A 20128-nucleotide genomic window follows, 5' to 3' on the forward strand; every position below is an offset into this window, starting at 1 on the left:
CCTGCAAACAAAAGAAATTATCAAGTCCTCTCAAAAACTAATCAAGAAACGGATATATGGGGAGCATTTAACAACTAATTAATAACTACATATCAATTGTATGTACCTGTAAACTGGATTTAGTAAGTTCCAAAAAATTTGAGCACAGCTTAATTACTTGAAAAAAAAACTAGAGAAAAAAAAAAACATGGAGTTGTGATAACTAGCCTTGCTAATAGTTTTCCCTGAACTATTATTAAGCCTATTTAAACAAATTTTGTATGAGGACTCAACAGGAAGTCTTCACACTTTCTAAAGTTCTTCACTTTAACAAAAGACTAATTAAACAACTTTTGTTGGAGGACTCAACAGGAAGTCTTCACACTTTTTAAAGTTCTTATCTTTTCCAAAGGACTACTCTCCTTCACACTACTTTTGTTAGTTCTTCTCTTTTCCAAAAGACTACTCTCCTTCACACTAGTTTTGTTGAATGGAGCCCAAATTCCACGTTTGTTCTATTTATTAATATTCACTATATATGTGTCCCAGTGTGTTGCATTTAGAATTGACAGAAAATAGAACAAGCATTATTTTTTTCTAAAACTGCCTAGTCTTACATTTGATCCCACCATGTTTTTTTTTTTTTTTTTTTTTGGTCACCATGTTATTTACATAACTTAAGGTAGTCTATAATTCTTTATGAGGGTATAATTTTTTATACACACAAAAAATTATTCCCTCACTAAATTTTCAGGACACTACGCAAATCGCTCCCTTGCACGGGTTTGGTAAAATTTAAGCTTTCATCTGCGAGCGTAACTTTAAAAAATTATTTGCACTCAAATGTGATCAAATCTTAAACCTCATACTTTAGGAGACATTAAGTCTAAGAGGCTTGGCGAGCCAAACTTAGTCCATCTACGTAATGAAAGAAATGACTATAATCAAAGTACAAACTAAGGCTAGGTTTTGGGCCTTTGGCTATTATATTTGGGCCCTTAAAGCACAAAAAGTAGGTCATAAAGGATTATTTCAAAAAAAATTCATCATATTGTGAACATTGCACTAGTTTTCTTCCATGTAAGCTGTAATGAAAGAAGTGATTTCAATGGAAAGACTTGACAAGGTAGGACATGGATTAATCTCATCTTAATTTTATATTTTTTAAAAAAAATTATTAGATGATTCTCCTGTTACTTTATGATTCAGTCTAATTAAAACTGATTTTTAGTTTTTTTCTTTTTTTTTGTAATATTTTATTAGGCTCTTGTAATTCTACTTTTCTTAATGAGAGAGTCTTTGATTAGACCAACTATAAATGATTCAAAACCATCTAATAATTTCCATCTTTTTTTTTCCTAATTGATACTCACAAACCTCTAGTTATCCATTTAAAGAATGCTAAATCAGATTATTTTAATACAAGAATTATAATTACATGTACCCAATATATCCAACAAAAAGTTTCTTAAAAAGCATACTACTCTAAGGCTCAGTTTGTTTCGACATAAAATAATTTTCTCATAAAATATTTTTTTATTTTTATTTTTCTGTTTTTGAGAAAAGTCTAGGTCAAGTCCATCGGGCGAAACATGTAAAATAACTTGTCGAAAATTGATTAGTAAATTATTATTGTTAGATTTTAATTTTTTTTTCTTCGTAAATATTTTATGATAACTAAAAATCAAAAAATAAAAAATATTTTCTAAAAAATATTTTACATCCAAATAAACAGAGTTTAAAATAAAAAATTTTGAAATTTGAGACATGATTGTCCAAAATTTATCATTACTTCAATGTGAAGCTGATGCTAACAGTATAAAAAGGCCCAACTAAAATGGCAAAAGAAAAACGGACACTGACAAAACGATTGTCCAGGAAACAAATGTGCCCAATCTATCTATGGCCCATAAACTCAGGTTGGCTAAAGATGTTCAATCCAGAATCTGGATTTAGGTTGGCTTAATGGTGTCGGGCTTCTCAGAACACTCCACTATTCATCACCCAACTAATACAATCAAAGTTTAAATAGGCCAGACCCAACCCGACCCATTGCTATCTTGACAGAGAGGCCTATATAAATTTATTAGATATTCAACCAAGAAATTTCACCGAATCATAAGGTGTTCATTGTGCGAGAGCAAACAAACCAAACGACGAGCGACCATTTTCTGGATTTCTAAACCATGTCATCTTCATTCCCTGACTCGTTCGACCAACTCGGTGCAGACTCGCGACCCGCCGCTTCCACTCGGCCGTTCGACGACGACGGCTACTTGGGGTACGATCCTCGCATCGCATCCCAGCGTTTCGACTCTTTCTCGAACTTCGCCGACTCGGAGTCCGTCAAGGACTCGATCGTCGACGACTCACCGATCAACGACGTGTTCGCGTCGCAGCAGATACCAGACACTCCGTCTCCGCCGCCGATCTATGTCTCTGGCAGTGGACACTCACCCTTTTCGCCGGAATTATGTTCGTTGTCGCCGGAAGCGAATGGAACACCTTTCGACAGTGGTTTTGTGGGGTCTAATGGTCCGATTTTGCCCCCTCCGGCAGAGATGGAGCCTGAGGATGGTTTTGCTCTCAGAGAATGGAGAAGGTTAGGTTTTTGCCTTGATTTTTCTTATCCGATTTGTTTCTGTTTGATTTGTTCAGTGATCTATTTGATTTAGCTCACTTTATATTCTTTGAATGGTTTATTTGATTTATTGTCAGTTTATATCAAGATTCAAACTATTTAATTTTGTTTCTGTCTAGTTAATAGGAAAGTACTAACTAAGAAGAAATTATTTGCGGATTGAGACTTGAGAGTTGTTTTTGATTTTTGAGATCTCTTTGTAAAAAAGAGATTTGGCTTGGTTGTGCAATTCTTTTTTTTTTTTTTTTCCAATTTCTTATGAAGTGGAATGAGAGATTTTACTTTCTCTATGCAATTGTATTGGTGGATTTGGGACCTGAATTTTAACATAAACTGAAAATTAGTTTGTAAATATATCAGACCTCCGAGAGTATGAATGATTGACAAATAGAGGATTGAGATTTTTGGTTTTTCCGAGTATGTTGTATAATATTTTTGGATAACTCGACTTATTTTATTTTATTTTATTTGTTTTGGGAAGCAAGCTGAGATTTTATAATATCATCAAACCTTTACAAGATACCAGAGGCAAACCCCATAACTGGGCTTTTTTTCTTTTATTTGCTTTTTTTTTTTTTTTTTTTTTTATATATGCTATTTGAAATTGTTGTAGTTGCAGGCTGATTGGCAGAGTACCGTTATTGTGTAGTGATATCACTATATGCTTGAAAACACTGCTTCTTCTTCTTTGTTCTATTTCTCATGGAAATTGTAATAGAGATATTAGTTTCTTCACATATAGAAGTTTTTCTACTTTTAAACCTTAGGCTATATATTTTCGCTCTAGCTTCTTGTAAGAAGGGCAGAGCCAATTAAGGCCTATGGGGCAAGTGCCCCGCCCCGGACCCGCCCCGCCCCGCCCCGCCCAATAGAATACATGTAGTTAATTTGTATTTTTTTTTAAGTATGTGTGAAAAATTATATATTGCTCCCCCCTAAATTTTTTATTTCTAAAATTATCTTGACTTTTTCTTTCTTTTATTCTTTAAATTTCTTATAAAAAAAATGTCAAATTTCCCTTTTGTGAATCATACTCTAATTTTTTTTCTTTCAAATTTATCTCAATTTTCTCTCTTTTTTCTTCCTTTTCTTTTTTTCTTCTTAAAATTCTTCTTTTTGCTTGTTATATCAACGTTAGTTGAATTTTTTTTCTTTTTTTTCTTTTTTTTCTTCAGCTGTGCCCCCTCTGAATTGAAATCCTAGCTCTGCCCTTGGTTGTAAGAAAAATTAGCCATATTGAATGGCATAACATACCATTAAGGGTTGTAGTCCAATGACTACCTCCCAAAGTGGAAGGGTAAGAGTTCAAATCCCATAGAGTTAAAGTGGGGGTGTGAGTTATTTGCCATGATAATAAATAAATAAAAAATGGCATACTATATGCCAGAGTAATTAAAGTGAAAATTAAAAAATTATTTCTTAAAATTACTTACAATACATGTAGCTTGTTAAATGCTCAGGCAAAACGCAATTCGACTAGAGGAGAAGGAAAAAAGAGAGAAGGAATTGTTGAACCAAATTATTGAAGAAGCTGAGGAATACAAAATTGAATTCTACACGAAGAGGAAGGTCACCTGTGAGACTAACAAAGCCACTAACAGGGAGAAGGAGAAGGTAAGAATGCATGATTTTTACTTTGATAAAGTAATAGTTTATGTTTATATTGCTGCTGTTATTTGTTTATCCATTATTCATATAATAAATTAATATGGCATTTCTACGTTTCTCACTCTCTTAATCACCATCTCAAGGTTATTTCCATGTATCACATCACACGATAGGAATTTTTTTAGTACTCTGTTTTGCATAGGTATATGATTGCTTTCTGTTTTAAGCCTATTGTAGTATGGTGTGTCTCTTAATTTATTTGATATTATTAATAAATTTCATCATGTTCTGGGTTTTTGGATTTTTATGCAACAACAAATATAATACTAAGAATTTCTCTTACCAACCATCCTTATTCTTCTTCCATTTTCATTATTTTATTGAAATTTTATTCTTATGTGTGATGGACCATCTAATTGGGATGGCCTGTGTGTTGGCAATTTGACCAGTGAGATGGCCCATTTCATGGTTTAATGAGTGGTTTTGGTTTCCAAAATGTTGCTAGTAGAAAACTCTCAATAGAGACTGATGGAGATGATGAGGTTGTTGATTGAAGTAGTTCTGCATTGATCTCATAGTTAGTGCTAGGTTAAGTTTTCCTTATAATGTAGGATAGGTGGTAGAAGAATGTTGTAAACATTTAACAATTTAACATTTTGATTAACAATTTAAGTGAGACAATTTTATTTTTATTTTTTGGGAATTTTTTGATTTATTTGAGATCTACAACCTTTAGGCATGTGCAGTTTAGCTAAACTGAATGTTGAAGGGTAATCCTATTGGATATTTAGGCCATTCAGGAACATGGTTCATTATATTTAGATGGGATTTCTATACCTTGATGTATGGTAATGTCTATGGTCGATAGTAATAACTAATATGTACTTGTCAATAAATGAATCATGCATAGCTTGACAAAATAAAACATGGTGATATCACTAATATTATTATATAAAAAAAAAATTTGATAAGTAATAATATCAAAAAAAAAAAATCCTTTACTGATCATCATCTTGAATGAGTAATCAACAAAAGAATCTTTTGAAGGGAAAAATAAATGTCCGATTATAGTATTAAATTTGTTAAATTCAGAGTATATATCATCTTAAAATATTGGAGTACCTATTATCATCTTAAAGGGTTTTTTTTTTTTTTTTTTTTTGTTTGGGGGGAAGTTAAAATGTTACCTAAGTTGATTGAATAAGTAATTAACAAAGGAATCTTTTGAGGGAAGAGTAAAGTTCAACTTCAATACCCTTTAAGTAAATGTGTGGGAAACTTGATAGTGATATACTCTTTATGGGTAATACAAGTTCACAGAAAGTACCATGAAATTTCTTTTAACCTGAGAATATTTCACTACATGGACCACATGGATTGAAAGAGGCCCTCCTTGATTGGGGTGCCTCTAATCTTCACATGCTTCAAAGTGCCCCGAGACGGGTGCATCTCATTTTACTCCCTCTGTCCCATATTAGTAGTCCATTTTCCCCTTTTAGAGTGTCCCAAATTAAACGTCCATTTTGAACTGTCAAACAAAATAAATGCCATCTTTCCATAATTACCCTTCTAATTTTTCAAAAATCTTACAACTTAGTGTTATATATATTTAAAGTTTAAAGGACAACTTAGTAATTTGAAAAGGGGACAATGCATTAATTGCATGTCCCCTTAAAAAGTTATAAAACCAAAGATGGACAACTAATAAGGGACGGAGGGAGTAATGATTTTGTTGGACAATTGGAGTTGAAGTGCGTTGATGAAGGGCTCCACACTTTAAAAATGGAATAGAGTTATAGTTGTTTTGTAGGGAGGAAGGATGGAGTGAAGGAAGGTTTTTCCTTCAAGAGAAAGGGGATGAAAAATGAAGAGGGAAGCCTCTTTCCCCTGGGTACACCAAATATCTTCCTTCTAGATCTGGATGGAAGCATCTTTTTCTCTTTCCAAGTGATTTTCCAATAAATATTATTACTTGCGGTATGGTATAAAGATCCATTCACAGTTCACAAATTACCCATTCAGTTCCTTATTTCATTTCCATTCAACTAAACAAAAAGTAAGGTTCTTTCCTTCCCATAGGGATTTTTATTCTATTCCTCCTATGTTTTCTTCCTTTCAATTTTTCATCCTTTGTATTAACTGAAGTGTTAGTAGGGATTACCTTCCAATTTATGTGCTCCATGTGGTGAGATGATATCAAGTGAGACCCAAAATAAATATAGTATTTTGAAGCTGAGAAATAGAATGAAAGTTCCTGTTTTGCATCGCTCGTTTGTGGAAAATACTGGTGTTATTATGTGTTATGAAAATATTCTCATTATGAATAAAGTTGCCAAATACGTACTTTTTGGTGTTCTCTATTTTCACGTAAGCTAAAATTCTATATATTGTAAATTGCACGCACATATTGCACATTTCGTTGCTCCAATGCATTTCTTAATTTCTATTGTATGGAATGGATTCTTTTTGCATGACTACATATTAGCAGATATCAAATTGTACAAATGGATGGCAGATATTGTGGCATGAGATTCTGTTGTTTATTGAGGTTTGGAAGTGATGTGAACAAAGGACATTTATCTACGGAAATGAAACTCTAAAGTGAAGAAAATAATTGAATAATCATAGGGGTGAAGCTTTATAATCTAATAGTTGGTGAAAAGCACATGTCATATGCACCGGATAACCATAGAGTATTGTGCGTACCTGGCAATGTTAGAAAGCAAATGCAAATGTGAAAAGTATGATCTATTAATGAGAGAGAGTACATGAAAGCCTCTTGTTATTCCGAGTTCAGTTTTGAAGGAGATATGAAGCAAAAAAAAAAAATAAGTTTTGAAACATGGAAATAATACCCTTCCTTACTAACTCCACCCATATTAACTTTGGTCATTCAAGTAAGACCATGTCACACTCTTCCTATATTTTGTGTGTGTGTGTGTGTGTGTGTTTTCTGCTTTTGGAGTTCTAAGGCAGTATTGGAAATTTTGAACTCGCCTTGATGCTTTCAGATTCTCTATGTTTTCTGAAGGCTTATTTTGCTTTGTGAAGTTAAATATTTTGTAACTGATATTGCCATACAACTGGATGAAGGAAAGGCAGCATCTTTAATTGTGGTGCATCAGAACTTACACACTGTATCTGTGATCTTTGATAAGGGGTCCGGCCTATGATGTATCTCTGTTGTTACCAGGAAATTGTACTGCGGTTCCACTTTGCTGAACATGGAAGGATGAAATTTGTTATATAAAGCAAAAACTATCCTCTTAACATCTCAAAAAGCAATATTTATTAGGATAATATATATATTCTAACTTGTCTCTTTCATGTCAGTTATTTGTTGCCGGCCAAGAGAAGTTCCATGCCGAGGCTGACAAAAATTACTGGAAGGCAATTGCTGAACTTGTTCCTAATGAAGTTCCAGCCATAGAAAAGAAGAGAGGGAAGAAGGACAAGGAAAAGACGCCTTCCGTAGTTGTGATCCAAGGGCCAAAACCCGGGAAACCAACTGAACTATCAAGGATGCGGCAGATACTCTTGAAGCTTAAGCACAATACTCCTCCTCACCTAAAGCCTTCTCCACCTCCTGCTCCAGCCACAACCAAGGACGCTAAAACCGGTGCTCCTGCTGCTGCTACTACCACCGCTGGTCCCAAGGCTGCAGCTGTTGCCACCACATCTGAGCCTGTTGTTTGTGCCTGATAGTTGCTGCTCTCTTAGTAATCAGCTTTTGTATGTCGAGATGCTTGTAGGAGTATGCTATTTATTATTTTTCTGTTTCTATATGTACAACAAATGGATCTACAAGGTTTCTGTTCTGCCTCAATGTTACGTCATGAGGTCTATTGTCTGTTAATAGGAACATGTCGGAGTGTGTGAATGAATGACCTTGAAAAGCTCGTGTGCCTACCAATTTCGTGTCTTGGAATTGTAAACCGAGTCAAAATTTTATGGCCGTTGTAAACCTGTATTTGATTCTTGTTAATTACTCAAATCTCAGCTTACCTACCCAGAAAATAAATAAATAAATAAATAAATTTTAACTAATGCAACCCTCAATTCCAATTTTAAGGTGATGATTCCATGCATACAAAACCTTGTGTAAAAAGCATTTTTTACTTTATTTCAGGTATGCGGGAGTGGGAATTACATGTGTTTTAAGAGACTCGACACCAATACCGTCAAAATTTGTGTGTATGACTTCGTAGTTGTTAAATTTTGCTTGGTTTGATCCAATCAAGTTCAAGCCATCACTTATGAATTGAAATTCTATGGGGTCCTCAGATGGGCCAGCTCTTTGAATCTGTTGAAGGCTTTTAGGGTCATGTCTCCCTCCTTTTTTCGTCCCCATGCAAAACGTGAAGAAACTGGAAACCGTGGTTGTGGGCACTCACATGATATGATGATGATATTAAATAATTTAAAGGACTAATAAGTCAGTGGCCTAACTGTACTAGTCTCCTATTTTTCAAAAGGAAATCAAGAGTTCAAGCTTCGGTGGAGACGTGTGTATGAGAGTACTAATTAGGAAGAAAAAAAAAATAATTCAAAGGACTACAGAAAAAAATGAATTTGTGGGCAGAGTTTTGGGTCCATCTACTGAACAATTTCATCAATAATGTTCAAATATAGTACCAGATTGGTACTCTAGGTCTTGGCATTCCCTCTCTGCACTGAACTGAGCTCAAACGGACTGGTGAATTTGTGAATGTGGTCCAGCATCTGAATGGCTGGGTCCAGAAATGACTCATTTATCCAAAAATCCTTCTGCAACTGATCCATGTGACATAACTCAAGGCTGACAATAAGTGGCAATGGTTCAATAGAGCTTCAACCCATGCATTTAAATTTTATGGAGGGAAAAGACTGAAAAGCCAGGTTCACACTGAGCTGTTATACTATGAACCTCAGGTTTGAGGATAAGCACCCACATTGGAGTGTATTGAGGATTTAAATCTGATCCAGTTCCCAAATGATCCTGAAATCCTTCATCTAATACACAGAAAACTCAGCAAAGAAAGTATGACTGCATAAGCAGCAAAATATGCTAACAACTTTTTGTATTCTTATATTTTTCACTTCGAAGTTCCTAACAAAATCAAATAAAATAAAATAATATTCCAGGACATGTTACAGAATGAGCAGCTCTATCTCCACCAGTGACTGAGCTTCTTCCTCAAGTTCCTCTCTTGTTTCCACGTGACCATCACATCAAGGCGAATGCAGATATAGTGGTGGCAGATATAGTGGTGTCCTTTCCGAACCTTTGCACCTTGGGGTAGGAAGCGTGCACTAGTAATTTTGTCAAGTAAGCAAATTGGGGTAGTGGGTAGTCAAATTCAGATCCAGAATAAAAAGATTTTAACATTTTACAGCAAGTTCATAATGCCTCACAACACGGGAAATGAACCAGCAAGGCGGTTCATCTAGAATTGAGATTCTAATAATACAAAAGCTCTGACTGATACGAACTTAACCCAATCATCCACTCAACTTTACATTAATCATAACCCATACCCGTGTCAGCTATACCTGGAAACGAATTTGCTTTCAGCCGTTGTGCTGATACAGATCCAAAATGAAAAGACAAATGGATTTGCAAAGCAGCTTCGTCTGTTAATAGTAGTAGGTCCAGAATATCACCTTCCCTGGACACTGGCAGGAGATCGGACACCTTTCTCACTGTTAAAATCATCCTCTACTTCGATTCCATCTGGAAAGATGCCATTGTTTTTGACACTTACTTCAGAACTGGCATTACTGCTCGTTGCAAGAGGGGAATCTGAAACACTAACTGTCCTGCTACGTGTAGGCCCTGATCTCACGCTGTACATAGAGGATGCTGGAATATTTGTCATTAGTGGTCGTAGATTACCTGGAATACTTCGCCTTATATCCTGCTCAAAGGAAATGCCAAATCAAATATGGAAAAGTTATGAAATATTTCTCTAAATATTTCTATATATATATATATATTAATATGACAAACACTGGAAAAGAAGAAAATTAAAGCAAAATTTTGAGCTTTCACAGATTTAGCAATAAATTTAGGCACCGTGAAAGAGAACCATGTCATGTCATATCAAAATAGGTAATTTGGATCTGAAGTATGTCGATACACCAACACTGATCAGCATTGAAAACTAAGAGTATGTAGTCTCAACCTTTGCTGAATAAACCATTATAACACCATGTGAAATTAAAAAAAAAATTGCATACCATATGCCTTATAGCCATATCCAATGATTTCTTTGAGAGTGTTCTTCCAAAGCCCGAGCTATCTGGAGATGAAGATTTCCCAGATAAGTTACTATGAGGAGAATTTTTGTCATCTTGCTTTGGTGGTGCCAGTTTCCGCATATTTATTACCCGTTCCACCATCTTGGTTCCAATTAGAACAGGGCTCACATTCTCATTAGCTTTAGAATATGCACGACTCATTGCAGGAACAGAGCTTCCACTGCTATGAGTAATGCCATTAGGGGGGCGTCCTCTTGAGGGAGAGCATGATTGTCGTCTAGTCCTCCCATTAGAACCAGCCTCAACAGAAGAAGATCGAGCACTGGGTGCACCAGGCCTCCCTCTAGTGGCTGAAAGTGGCCTTTCAGGAAGTGTGGTTCTTAAATTCGGCGGTGCATCGAGGGAGAAACCTGGCATCTCTGAAGGCTTCCATGGTCTGGATTTTACAGTTGGGGAACTACCACGTGATTGCACTGGATTTCTTGCTGTCATGGGAGCTGACTTGGTAACTGAAGGAGACTTAACAGGAGGAGCAGACGTGTTTGTCACAGTTGACTGTGCGGATGGTCTACGAGTTGGTGTCGCTGCTCTTGATGTTGGCTTGGAAGCAGGAACAGAGGGTGTAGGTGTTGGCGTTGAAGATCTTGTCGTAGTCCTTGACAAAGGAGTAGAGGGTCTTGCGGTAGTCCTCGACAAAGGAGTAGAGGATCTTGCAGTAGTCCTTGACGAAGGAGTAGAAGATCTTGCTGGGATCGTGGGCTTAGTTGAAGGTAATGTAGCCCGAGAAATAGGTGTAGAGGAAGACCTTGAAGGTTTGGACGCGGCAGACAGTGTTGGTTTAGATGTCGCAGTCAACGTGGATTTAGATGCCGTGGTCAACGCAGGTTTTGAAGCTGTGGTCAACGCGGAGCGCCCAGTTGGTGTTGCAGGTCTTGATCCTGGACCCCCTGATGACGATGGCCTGCGAATTCCTATACTTGAAGTATTCAACCCAGGGATTGAAGCTGGCTGTCTAGATGCTAAGTTGCTCCTTGCAGCAGGTTCTGGCTGAGAGTTTGCTAGCTATAGCCACAGTAAACAAATGATTGAAGAACATGAGTTTATGACTTAAGACAGATACAAACGTGTAATTTCCTAAACGATATATTAATTTGTAAGCAACCCTCGAGCTTTCTTAAGAACTGAAACTTCTGTGTAGAAGCACTCCTATTTTTTAGGGAACCCTTACTTAAGGAGTTAACAAGTTTTTTAAAACCTTTCAGATGCTTCTAAAATTTTCAACATTTTTTGGAAACCATGTGCCACTGTGATTTATCATCCATTCAAACATTTGGAGATGCAGTGACTTTTATTGGTTGTTATTGAACTCGCATGCCCATTGGAGATTCTTGGTTTGGCACACCAATGTTTCACAATAATGATTAAAAAGAAAAACCATCATAAAGCTTGTCACACATGCAGAAGGATGAAACAATAATTCAATGGCTTTTAGAAAGTTCTGAATTTAAATAGATGTGATATGCAGACATGTAATCCCAAGTTCCAACCATACTTCGTGTCGATGGATGTCATTAGATATTATATGCCAGCAGTGATGGAAGTTTCATTTAGGAGGGGTGACAAATGATCGCCGAAAGAATCAAATTGCACGGCTATAAACCAACTACCTCACTAGTTTATGTGAGAAATGACACTAAATTTTGTTATTTTTAAAAGTAATATTAGATTTGATTTGGTACATGGGTTTAGAATTTAAATGATTATAAAACTGAATTGGACCTGGACTTTTAACATACTTGAGGTCCAAAGACAATATTAAAGAAATTTATCATGGTCATGATCACTGTAAAAAAATAAAAATAACCAATAATTTCATCTCAAACATCACATTACCAGTTTACCACTAAATAAAAATTATTTTTTAATTTGATCACTAAAGTAGTTTAATATTTGCATCCTTCTATTCTTTTGCAATCCACTTGAAAAAGGAACAAGTGCTCTGTAGAGTGTAAGCTTTTCTTTTTTTAAATATATATATATATATATATATTTGTGGGGTGAGTGTGCTTTCGAAGGATAATTGTGTCAAAACAATAAAAATGAGAGAGCCATTTTTCCAAAGACAGAAGAGTGTTTGAAAATTTTGAGGGTGAAATTATAGTATATATCAAAATAAAAGAAAAGAAAGATGACACGGCTTATTATGGCTCCTGACAAGAGAGAGAGAGAGAAAGAGAGAGGTTATGGGGAACCTGGGGGCAATTATATATAGAGTGGTTATGGGGAACCTGGGGGCAATTAGATATAGAGGAGTTTAATCAAATATTCAGTGGGGGCATTATTAAAATTTTAGCGAAATTGAGTATCTAATGTAAATAAAAAGAATTTAGTGGGGATGTACCCGCTCAGCAGTCGGCCTTATGTGCATCTGCCCGTGTGCCAGATCCTCAGAAATTTTGCAATGCACATTTGGCTTTACCATTATTGGAAAACATTTAAAAGAAATGGGTACATTAATAGTTACACTTATTTTTTATGATTATTTCACCAGGTGCTTAATTCGTATTGTATAAAAATTGTAAATCTACCAACTTTCAAATTTTTATACTAATACAATCCCATAACTTTAGAATAAAGACTGCTAGCTAGCAAAGAAGTAAAAATTATCAGTCTTACTCTAGATTTCAGCACTGTAGGGTGAGCTTTAGGAGTTCCAATCTGACTCATAACTGTTTTCTGTGATTCCATCTCCAATGAAGGAAAAAGAGGAGTGCCAGGAGGTGTTAGAAGCCTGAGAAGTGAGAACAGAAGAAGCATAGAATCAAATAACAGCGTAAAAGACATTATTGGCCTGCATCTTTTTACATTGACATGAAAGAATAACTCCTTTTTTTTTGGATTAGTGTAATATGCAACAACAATAACTTGAATCTAATCCATCAGAAAAAAGATTTGAAGTCCATTAGACACATGCCGGCAATGTGCAGGAACTTGTCCAGGATTATTTAAATTATTTGCTGTTTGGCTCAAAAAAATAAGAAAATTTAACAAACTAGTTCCCACCATGCATTTACTTCATCAGGAATCATATCCCCAGAGTGTGAAAGGATATTTGAGACCATTTCATAATTCATTTGATACAGATGACTACGGTATAACTAAAGGTGGAGATAAATGCAGAACATTTGTGTTTAACGACATTCCCCTTTCACCAAACCTCTTGTTTAAATTTTATTGACCTGTAAAATATTCAGTTTATAAGGGGCTGCAGTTGGTTTTGTCTGAGTAAAATATTCTGTTTGTGCCTCTTAAAGAGCGGGGAAGAAATGCAGGGAAGAATTTTATTATTTTCCTTTTTTTATTTAAGGGATGGATGATCGAGAAGAAGGTGGTTTGAACACTATATCCAAAACAATATGACTAGTCTACAGCTCTGGGTCAACATAACAAAAAATAAATAAATGACATTCAATTATATACAATAAATAAATAAATAATTGAGGATCTACTGAAAAGACTTGCGTGTGAATTGTAAAAGTAATACAGATTTGCAACAAAAGGGAGGAATCAATGACAATGGATATGGCAAACTAAGTTGAGGATTGCGATAGAACTCCACTAGATCAAACCTATGTATTAATCAATAATTTGCTGGGTCAGCAAAGCATAGTCATTTATATCCATCAGCTGTGCCTGTTACTGAGAAGGCTTACTTACGAGGCAGTGACAGCACAATTTCTATTGATGTTGTACATTTTTTGAAAAATTACACCCTATATTCTAGTTTTTAGGATATGGCAAAAACATACAGGTTGACCCTAAAGAAAAAAGTCAAAAACCTTTATTATAAATTTAAGTATTAAGTTAAATTTTCTTATTCTACAAGGAAAGTTTGTTTTGCAAGAAGAACGGAAAAAAAACTAGTTCATTTATCCTTATAGCTCTTCTTCTTGAGGCAATGATGACTCCAACATAATTTCTAATAGGAAGTAAGGAAATAAAATGAAAACTATTAAAACAAGTTAAGCATTTGAGAAAAGTAAGAGAAGCCACCACATCACCAGTCATAATCATTTTTCTCATTGTCAGAATTGAGGAAGTCATCAGCTCCAGTCCTGCGAGCCGGGGTTGATGATGTAATACTGAATATGGGAGAACTGCCTGGTTTTGATCCTGCAAGTAAGAAAAAATATGTCCCGAAAGCAATTTCAAATTCTCAATACTCAAAGAAGCACGTAGCATAATTAGTTAAGAGACATGACAAGTCAAGTGATACTGGGCATATCTCGATTTAACCAGTTCAAAAGAAACAATTTTTAGGATTACAAAAATAAATTGCATTAACTCAACAAATTGCTAAAATTCAAACAAAATATATAACAGATTTACAGGTCTGTTAACAATAATTTAATAACACAGAAAAAAACAAAATCGAATCAAATCAGATCAAAACCTCAAAATTTCCAAATTTTGAGCAAAGTTATATCATATGAATTCTTACCTAGCGGAACATCAAACTCTTCCGAGTTTTGAAAGAAAAGATTGTTCTGCTCCTTTTCGCGTTTCCTCATATCGAGAAACAATGCGAGCTCATCCTCCTTCTCCTTCATCATCGAATTCATGAGACTCCCAACTTGCTGCCTCTGCTTCAACGCGGCCGTCATTTGCGATTCCGGAGCTCTAAAACTTCGATTCATTCCCAAATCAATCGTCTCTAAAGCTTAAGCCGTAAAATGACGACTAATCACTCAATAAACCTTACCAAGACTTCTTTTTCCGGTAAACACAAGCTATCTAACACAGAAAAGAGCAAAGCATCGAATCTTCAAACTTCAACCCTAATTTATCATTCACAGATCAAAACACAATCTTGCGTACATCAAAAGGACCATCAGGTAATCAAAATCAACAGATCCAGATCTGAAATTGAGCTCGAATGGTTTGAAATTTGAAGCTAAACTATCAGAAAAACTATTGCCATTCACGTTCTTCCCGAAAAATCGAAACTCTCTACCTTCCAGTAACAGTACTAGAAGCCGCAACCTAGATAAATATACATAAATATATATATATATAGAAACTTGTATATGAATTTGTTTGTCTATAGAAAAAAGCCTTAGCAAGTCGTTGTCGCCAAACGAAATGGAGATAGAAAGAGAAACCTAGAGAGAGAGCTAGAAATAGAATGGAGGGAGATCACCGGCGAGAGAGAGCCGAGGGAAGGATGACAGTAGTGGCACTGAATGTTATTTATTGGTTATTTGGAGGCTGAAACGGTAGACGAGAGATTTCCGGAGCTTTTTCCTCGTCCGAGACGGGACAATGGTGACATCTATCAGTTTCTCTCACTTAAAGGCGACCTTTCCATACTGTTGCTTTTAGACGTATAATGACGAAAGCACCCTCCATTTTTGTTATTTATTGTTTTTGAATTTTGGGTTCAGATTTTGCTATGGTGTTCCTTAATTTTGCGTATTTCGAATTATTCCCCCCATATAAAATGGTTTTTTTTTTTTTTTTTCACTTCCTATATAAAATGGTTTATGAATGCAGGCATTTCAAAAGTTACATAAAGACATAAAATGAAACGACGTCAAAAATTATTTCAGCCACTTGAAATTATATGAATGACAAAAAAATTTTGTACTACAAGTACATTTAAATTTTCAATAAGAAAATCAGATTTAGATGTTGCTAATTTTCTAACATGTAACTTGAGTGAGTCAATCTAAAGCTTCTTAGGCATGTTTTATACCCACTGGACCCAACTCGTGATTCCACTCTATCAATCAATTAATTGAGATATTAATGGCTTATTAGTGGTTTGAAAAATACACCATGTCACGTCTTTAATTCAAACGACTCGATATATGAGTAAAAATAAAAAATGAATCGAATTTGACACTCGAGTACCCGAATGCAGAAGTAAATTTCCCTTCGTCAATGAGGTTAACGAAATCCACAACCCCACATGAAATAATGAATCTCAATACCCAATCATTTACTGACCACATGCCACACCAAGGCATAAAAGAAAAAGCGAATCCAGTAAAGATGTCACTTAGCCCACATTTGCACATAAAACTCATAAAAGAAGATATGTGTGAAAATTAAGATTTTCCCACTCTTTCAGCTAATTTATTTTCTTACTCATGTAATCTTATTTTTTTAAAAAAAAAATTAAAATGAAAAATTATTTTCAAAGAATTATAAAAGATAATTTTCTAAAAACAAACAATTTTTAACTAAATTTTTAAAAATACGAAATAAATGTTACTAATGTGAGTTTAGTTAGAAAAACTTATATATATTTTGTACACCAATTGGACTCTCAACTATTGATTTCATTTCATCAATCAATTAATTAAAAGATCAATAAGCCCACAATTTCGACACAATTGAATTGAGATAGCTTTTTATTTTTAATTTGAGAGTTTAATATAATTAACATGTTAGCTTAATTCTTAATCAAATATGATTTTAAATTAAATTAATTCATGGTGGTGGTGTACCAACTACCAAATACTACTATTTCAAACTTTAACTAATTTCATCAACCCTTTAATAGCATAAAAAGGAACTTTTGTTGACTGTATATCGAGGAATTCATCTAATGAATAAAATAGAAATTAATATTTTCTAAAGGCTAAATCTAGCTCTCATTTCACAAATATAAGTGAAATTAACGCCGATGATGTAGAGAAAATCATGACTAGTTGGAAAATACCCAAAGCTAAAGTTAGTGAATTGTATCTTCAGTTTGAACTAAAACAGAGATTCTATTAAGACTGTTGAACAAGATTTACCCCTTACTAATGCCAATCACATTTTTCAATTATTAAGCAAAATTGCTTTAGATAATTTGAAAGACAAGTATAAGTAATATCCATTTCGGGTTAGTAGGATTTAAAACAATGATTGTTGATGGGTTAGATACGTCCCTCTTGGTCTATCTTAGAGATTGTCACCATCTAGATTTTGAAGATTCTCTTCTAGACATGGTGAAAACTAACTTTCGACAAGGGCCAATTTATTTTAATTGCTACTTTATTTATTTAGTTTCTTTATTAGACTCACATATTTGCGATGTTCTAACTCTTATTAATATCCAAACTCTAGAAATATCGTATGAAACAAAGCTATTGTCGCTATTCCTAAAACACTCAAATGGAGTGATATTACCTCTCCTGAATCCTTTAAAGTGCTACTCGATCTGATCCACCTCAAAGGAATTAAATGAAAAGTATTATTGTTGATGGTGAAAGAAATGTAGAAATTCGATTTACCCCTCGTATCAACCAACATAGACCATCAACCCCATAATAGTATAAAAAGGAATTTTGGTTTGTCTAGTGATGAGATAAATTGGTGCAGCAATCAAAAAGTTAGCTCGGGGAGGAGGTCAATCATCAGTGACGGATTATTCCTAGAATATGCAAGTAGAATATTTAAACAACGAGCTATGCTATAAACAATTATTAGAGTCTCTAATGAATAAAAATAGAATCTCTCTTTTAATTAGGTTATATCTTTTAATAATTGTCAAATGAGTTAGTTAGAAAACCAATCTAGATTTCTATCTTTTTTTTTATGAACAAATGCATATGGCACAAATAGTGATACATGAATTTGACTAGACCAATTTAGGCCCGGGACACAGCAAACCTAAAAGTCCAAAAAAAAAAAAAAAAAAAAACCAACTTGACTTTGAGCAACTTGAAGTCTATTTTATATTTTGGAAATTTACCCAAATGCAATTAATTTTTATTCTATAAATTGACTTTATTTTATAAAACACAATTTTTTACAAGTAGAGTTTAGAAAGCCCTTAATGACTCTCATACTAACTTTTAAAAATTGAAAGTTACTGGAAAAAAATATACATAAAGTATAATTTTCACATATATATAGTCAAATTTATGCTCTGTGTTTTAAAATATAACTCATGGTTAAAATATTCCGACCATTTGAGCATGCTTGGTATTCATTTCGTTGCCGAGAGTTGTGATATCAAAAATCTGGAACTTCACCATGGAGCACCTGTGAGGCAACATAAGCGCATACTTAACGCTGTAAAATAAAAAAATAAAAAAAAAATGTACCATGTATCTCGATGCCACAAACACATTTATGATGATCCCTTCAAAGTATCCTAAACGGTTTAGACCTCAAAGACACTGTTACATGAAATTAGGGAGCGTTGGTTTGGTAACTAAATTTCGAGGATGCTAGAAGGAAGATCTCACTTGGTTTGATTAGGGCTGCAAGTTGGACGGGCTAACCCAGCCCAACCCAACCCCAACCCAAGAATTTTGAAATTTGGACACACAATTCACAAATCGGGTTCATGTTCGGGTTGGGTTTATGGGCTTTGAACTTTTGATTCTTGCAGACAGATCTGAAATATATGGGTTTTGAACTTCTAATTCTTGTAGATTTTGTAGTTTGAAGTTGCAAAGAGAGAGAGACAGAGAGTTGAGAATGAGACTGGACGATTGGGGAGGCTGAAATGATTTGCCCTAATTTTTTTTTGTTTTTTTTAATAATATATAGATATATCTATATAATATATATATTTTCGAAAAAATATATATATAAATAAATTTTTTAAACTCAATCCGTCAACCCGACCCATCAGGCCCGAAAATATTCGGGTTGAATTTTTACTATAACTCATGTTAGGTACAATTCGAGCTGACCCAACCCAACCCAATTTAGGTTGAGGTTGGGTTGGGACTAAGCCAACCCAACTTGCAACCCTAGGTTTGATAGAATGCGTAGGTACCTTTTGGTCTATCACAAATGAAGGATTGACATCGGTCTCCCCCCAAGGCAAAGTAAGAACCCAGATCCCTTTTGTGTGGAGGAGGTCCTGTGTGCACTCCGTGCACGAAAAATAATATTGTTTTGATACACAACACAGATCAATGCGAGTCGCGTGGAGTCCTAATGCGATGTCCACATTGAACTACGCACTTGTGCACCAAAATGGCACACTTTTACAGCACGACTCCTTCCACACAAGAAAAGGATCTCATTCGACAGACCCTCCAAACTTTTATGTCATAATTGCAAACCTTCCTCTGTATTGTAAGTGTATTAAATGTTTCAATCGTTTCTTCCCCTATTCTGACTTGCTTGCACAATCATTCTATCTTAAATTCCTAAAAGCCACATCCTTATTAAACAAATACCAAATGATAATGCTTCGCACGACTAGTTTTATCCCAATATAAATAGAAAATTAATGTTTCATTTACGACAATCAAAAAAATGAATAACATTTAATGATGCAATTATGCTTTTGACGAAGACCACGAAAGACACCCTCATGCCCTTCCTCGAGGTGGCCTCTTGAGCCCCTTTGTGACAGCTTAGACTTCTACGAAGGTCTCTACTATGTGGTATTATTATAAATTGCAAGAATGGTCTCATATTAATAAGACACAATCAATATTTATGTTGAGTATGAATTTAACTTTAAAGAATTATCAATGGTAAGTGGTTTAGTGGTAATTTTTATTTTTCAAAAGGAGATCAAGAATTTAAGTCTTTATAGAGACATGTATGTGTGAGTATCAACTAAAAAAAAAAAAAAAAAACTTTAAAGGATTAAAAAAATTACTTTAATTTATATTTCACACAAAGAAAGTGATTATG

The 20128-nt window shown here is 34.7% G+C and overlaps 2 protein-coding genes across 3 annotated transcripts; one reads left to right on the forward strand and one right to left on the reverse strand.

Moving 5' to 3' along the window:
* Positions 1–2075: 2075 nt before the first annotated feature.
* Positions 2076–8236, forward strand: LOC132270800 (clathrin light chain 2-like). The gene is made up of 3 exons (XM_059772003.1): positions 2076–2581; positions 4081–4234; positions 7562–8236. Exons 1-3 carry the CDS (start codon positions 2166–2168, stop codon positions 7928–7930), a joined length of 939 nt encoding a protein of 312 aa, XP_059627986.1. The 5' UTR covers positions 2076–2165; the 3' UTR covers positions 7931–8236.
* A 1000-nt stretch (positions 8237–9236) lies between these two features.
* LOC132270802 (uncharacterized) lies at positions 9237–15986 on the reverse strand. Of its 2 annotated transcripts, XM_059772004.1 has the most exons (5): positions 14970–15986; positions 14530–14641; positions 13145–13259; positions 10448–11530; positions 9237–10125 (listed from the first exon to the last, which is right to left on the reverse strand). In XM_059772004.1, exons 1-5 carry the CDS (start codon positions 15163–15165, stop codon positions 9868–9870), a joined length of 1764 nt encoding a protein of 587 aa, XP_059627987.1. In that variant the 5' UTR covers positions 15166–15986; the 3' UTR covers positions 9237–9867. The 2 variants fall into 2 exon arrangements, with proteins under 2 accessions (XP_059627987.1, XP_059627988.1); XM_059772005.1 differs by lacking the exon at positions 14970–15986 and having other exon boundaries at positions 14522–14641.
* Between the last annotated feature and the right edge of the window lie 4142 nt (positions 15987–20128).

The sequence above is a fragment of the Cornus florida genome, unplaced genomic scaffold, assembly GCF_030987335.1.
Source record: "Cornus florida cultivar Cherokee Brave unplaced genomic scaffold, ASM3098733v1 CherokeeBrave_3.0.0_Hap2_Chr08, whole genome shotgun sequence".
Classification (NCBI taxonomy): Eukaryota; Viridiplantae; Streptophyta; class Magnoliopsida; order Cornales; family Cornaceae; genus Cornus; species Cornus florida.

Coding starts and splice junctions, on each gene's coding strand:
- LOC132270800 (XM_059772003.1), top strand. CDS start 2,166: ATGTCATCTTCATTCCCTGACTCGTTCGACCAACTCGGTGCAGACTCG. Junction 2,582..4,080: donor GCTCTCAGAGAATGGAGAAG/GTTAGGTTTTTG, acceptor TTAAATGCTCAG/GCAAAACGCAATTCGACTAG. Junction 4,235..7,561: donor CTAACAGGGAGAAGGAGAAG/GTAAGAATGCAT, acceptor CTTTCATGTCAG/TTATTTGTTGCCGGCCAAGA.
- LOC132270802 (XM_059772004.1), bottom strand. CDS start 15,165: ATGAATCGAAGTTTTAGAGCTCCGGAATCGCAAATGACGGCCGCGTTG. Junction 13,260..14,529: donor GAGAAAAATGATTATGACTG/GTGATGTGGTGG, acceptor CTCACTTCTCAG/GCTTCTAACACCTCCTGGCA. Junction 11,531..13,144: donor CTACAGTGCTGAAATCTAGA/GTAAGACTGATA, acceptor CTGTGGCTATAG/CTAGCAAACTCTCAGCCAGA.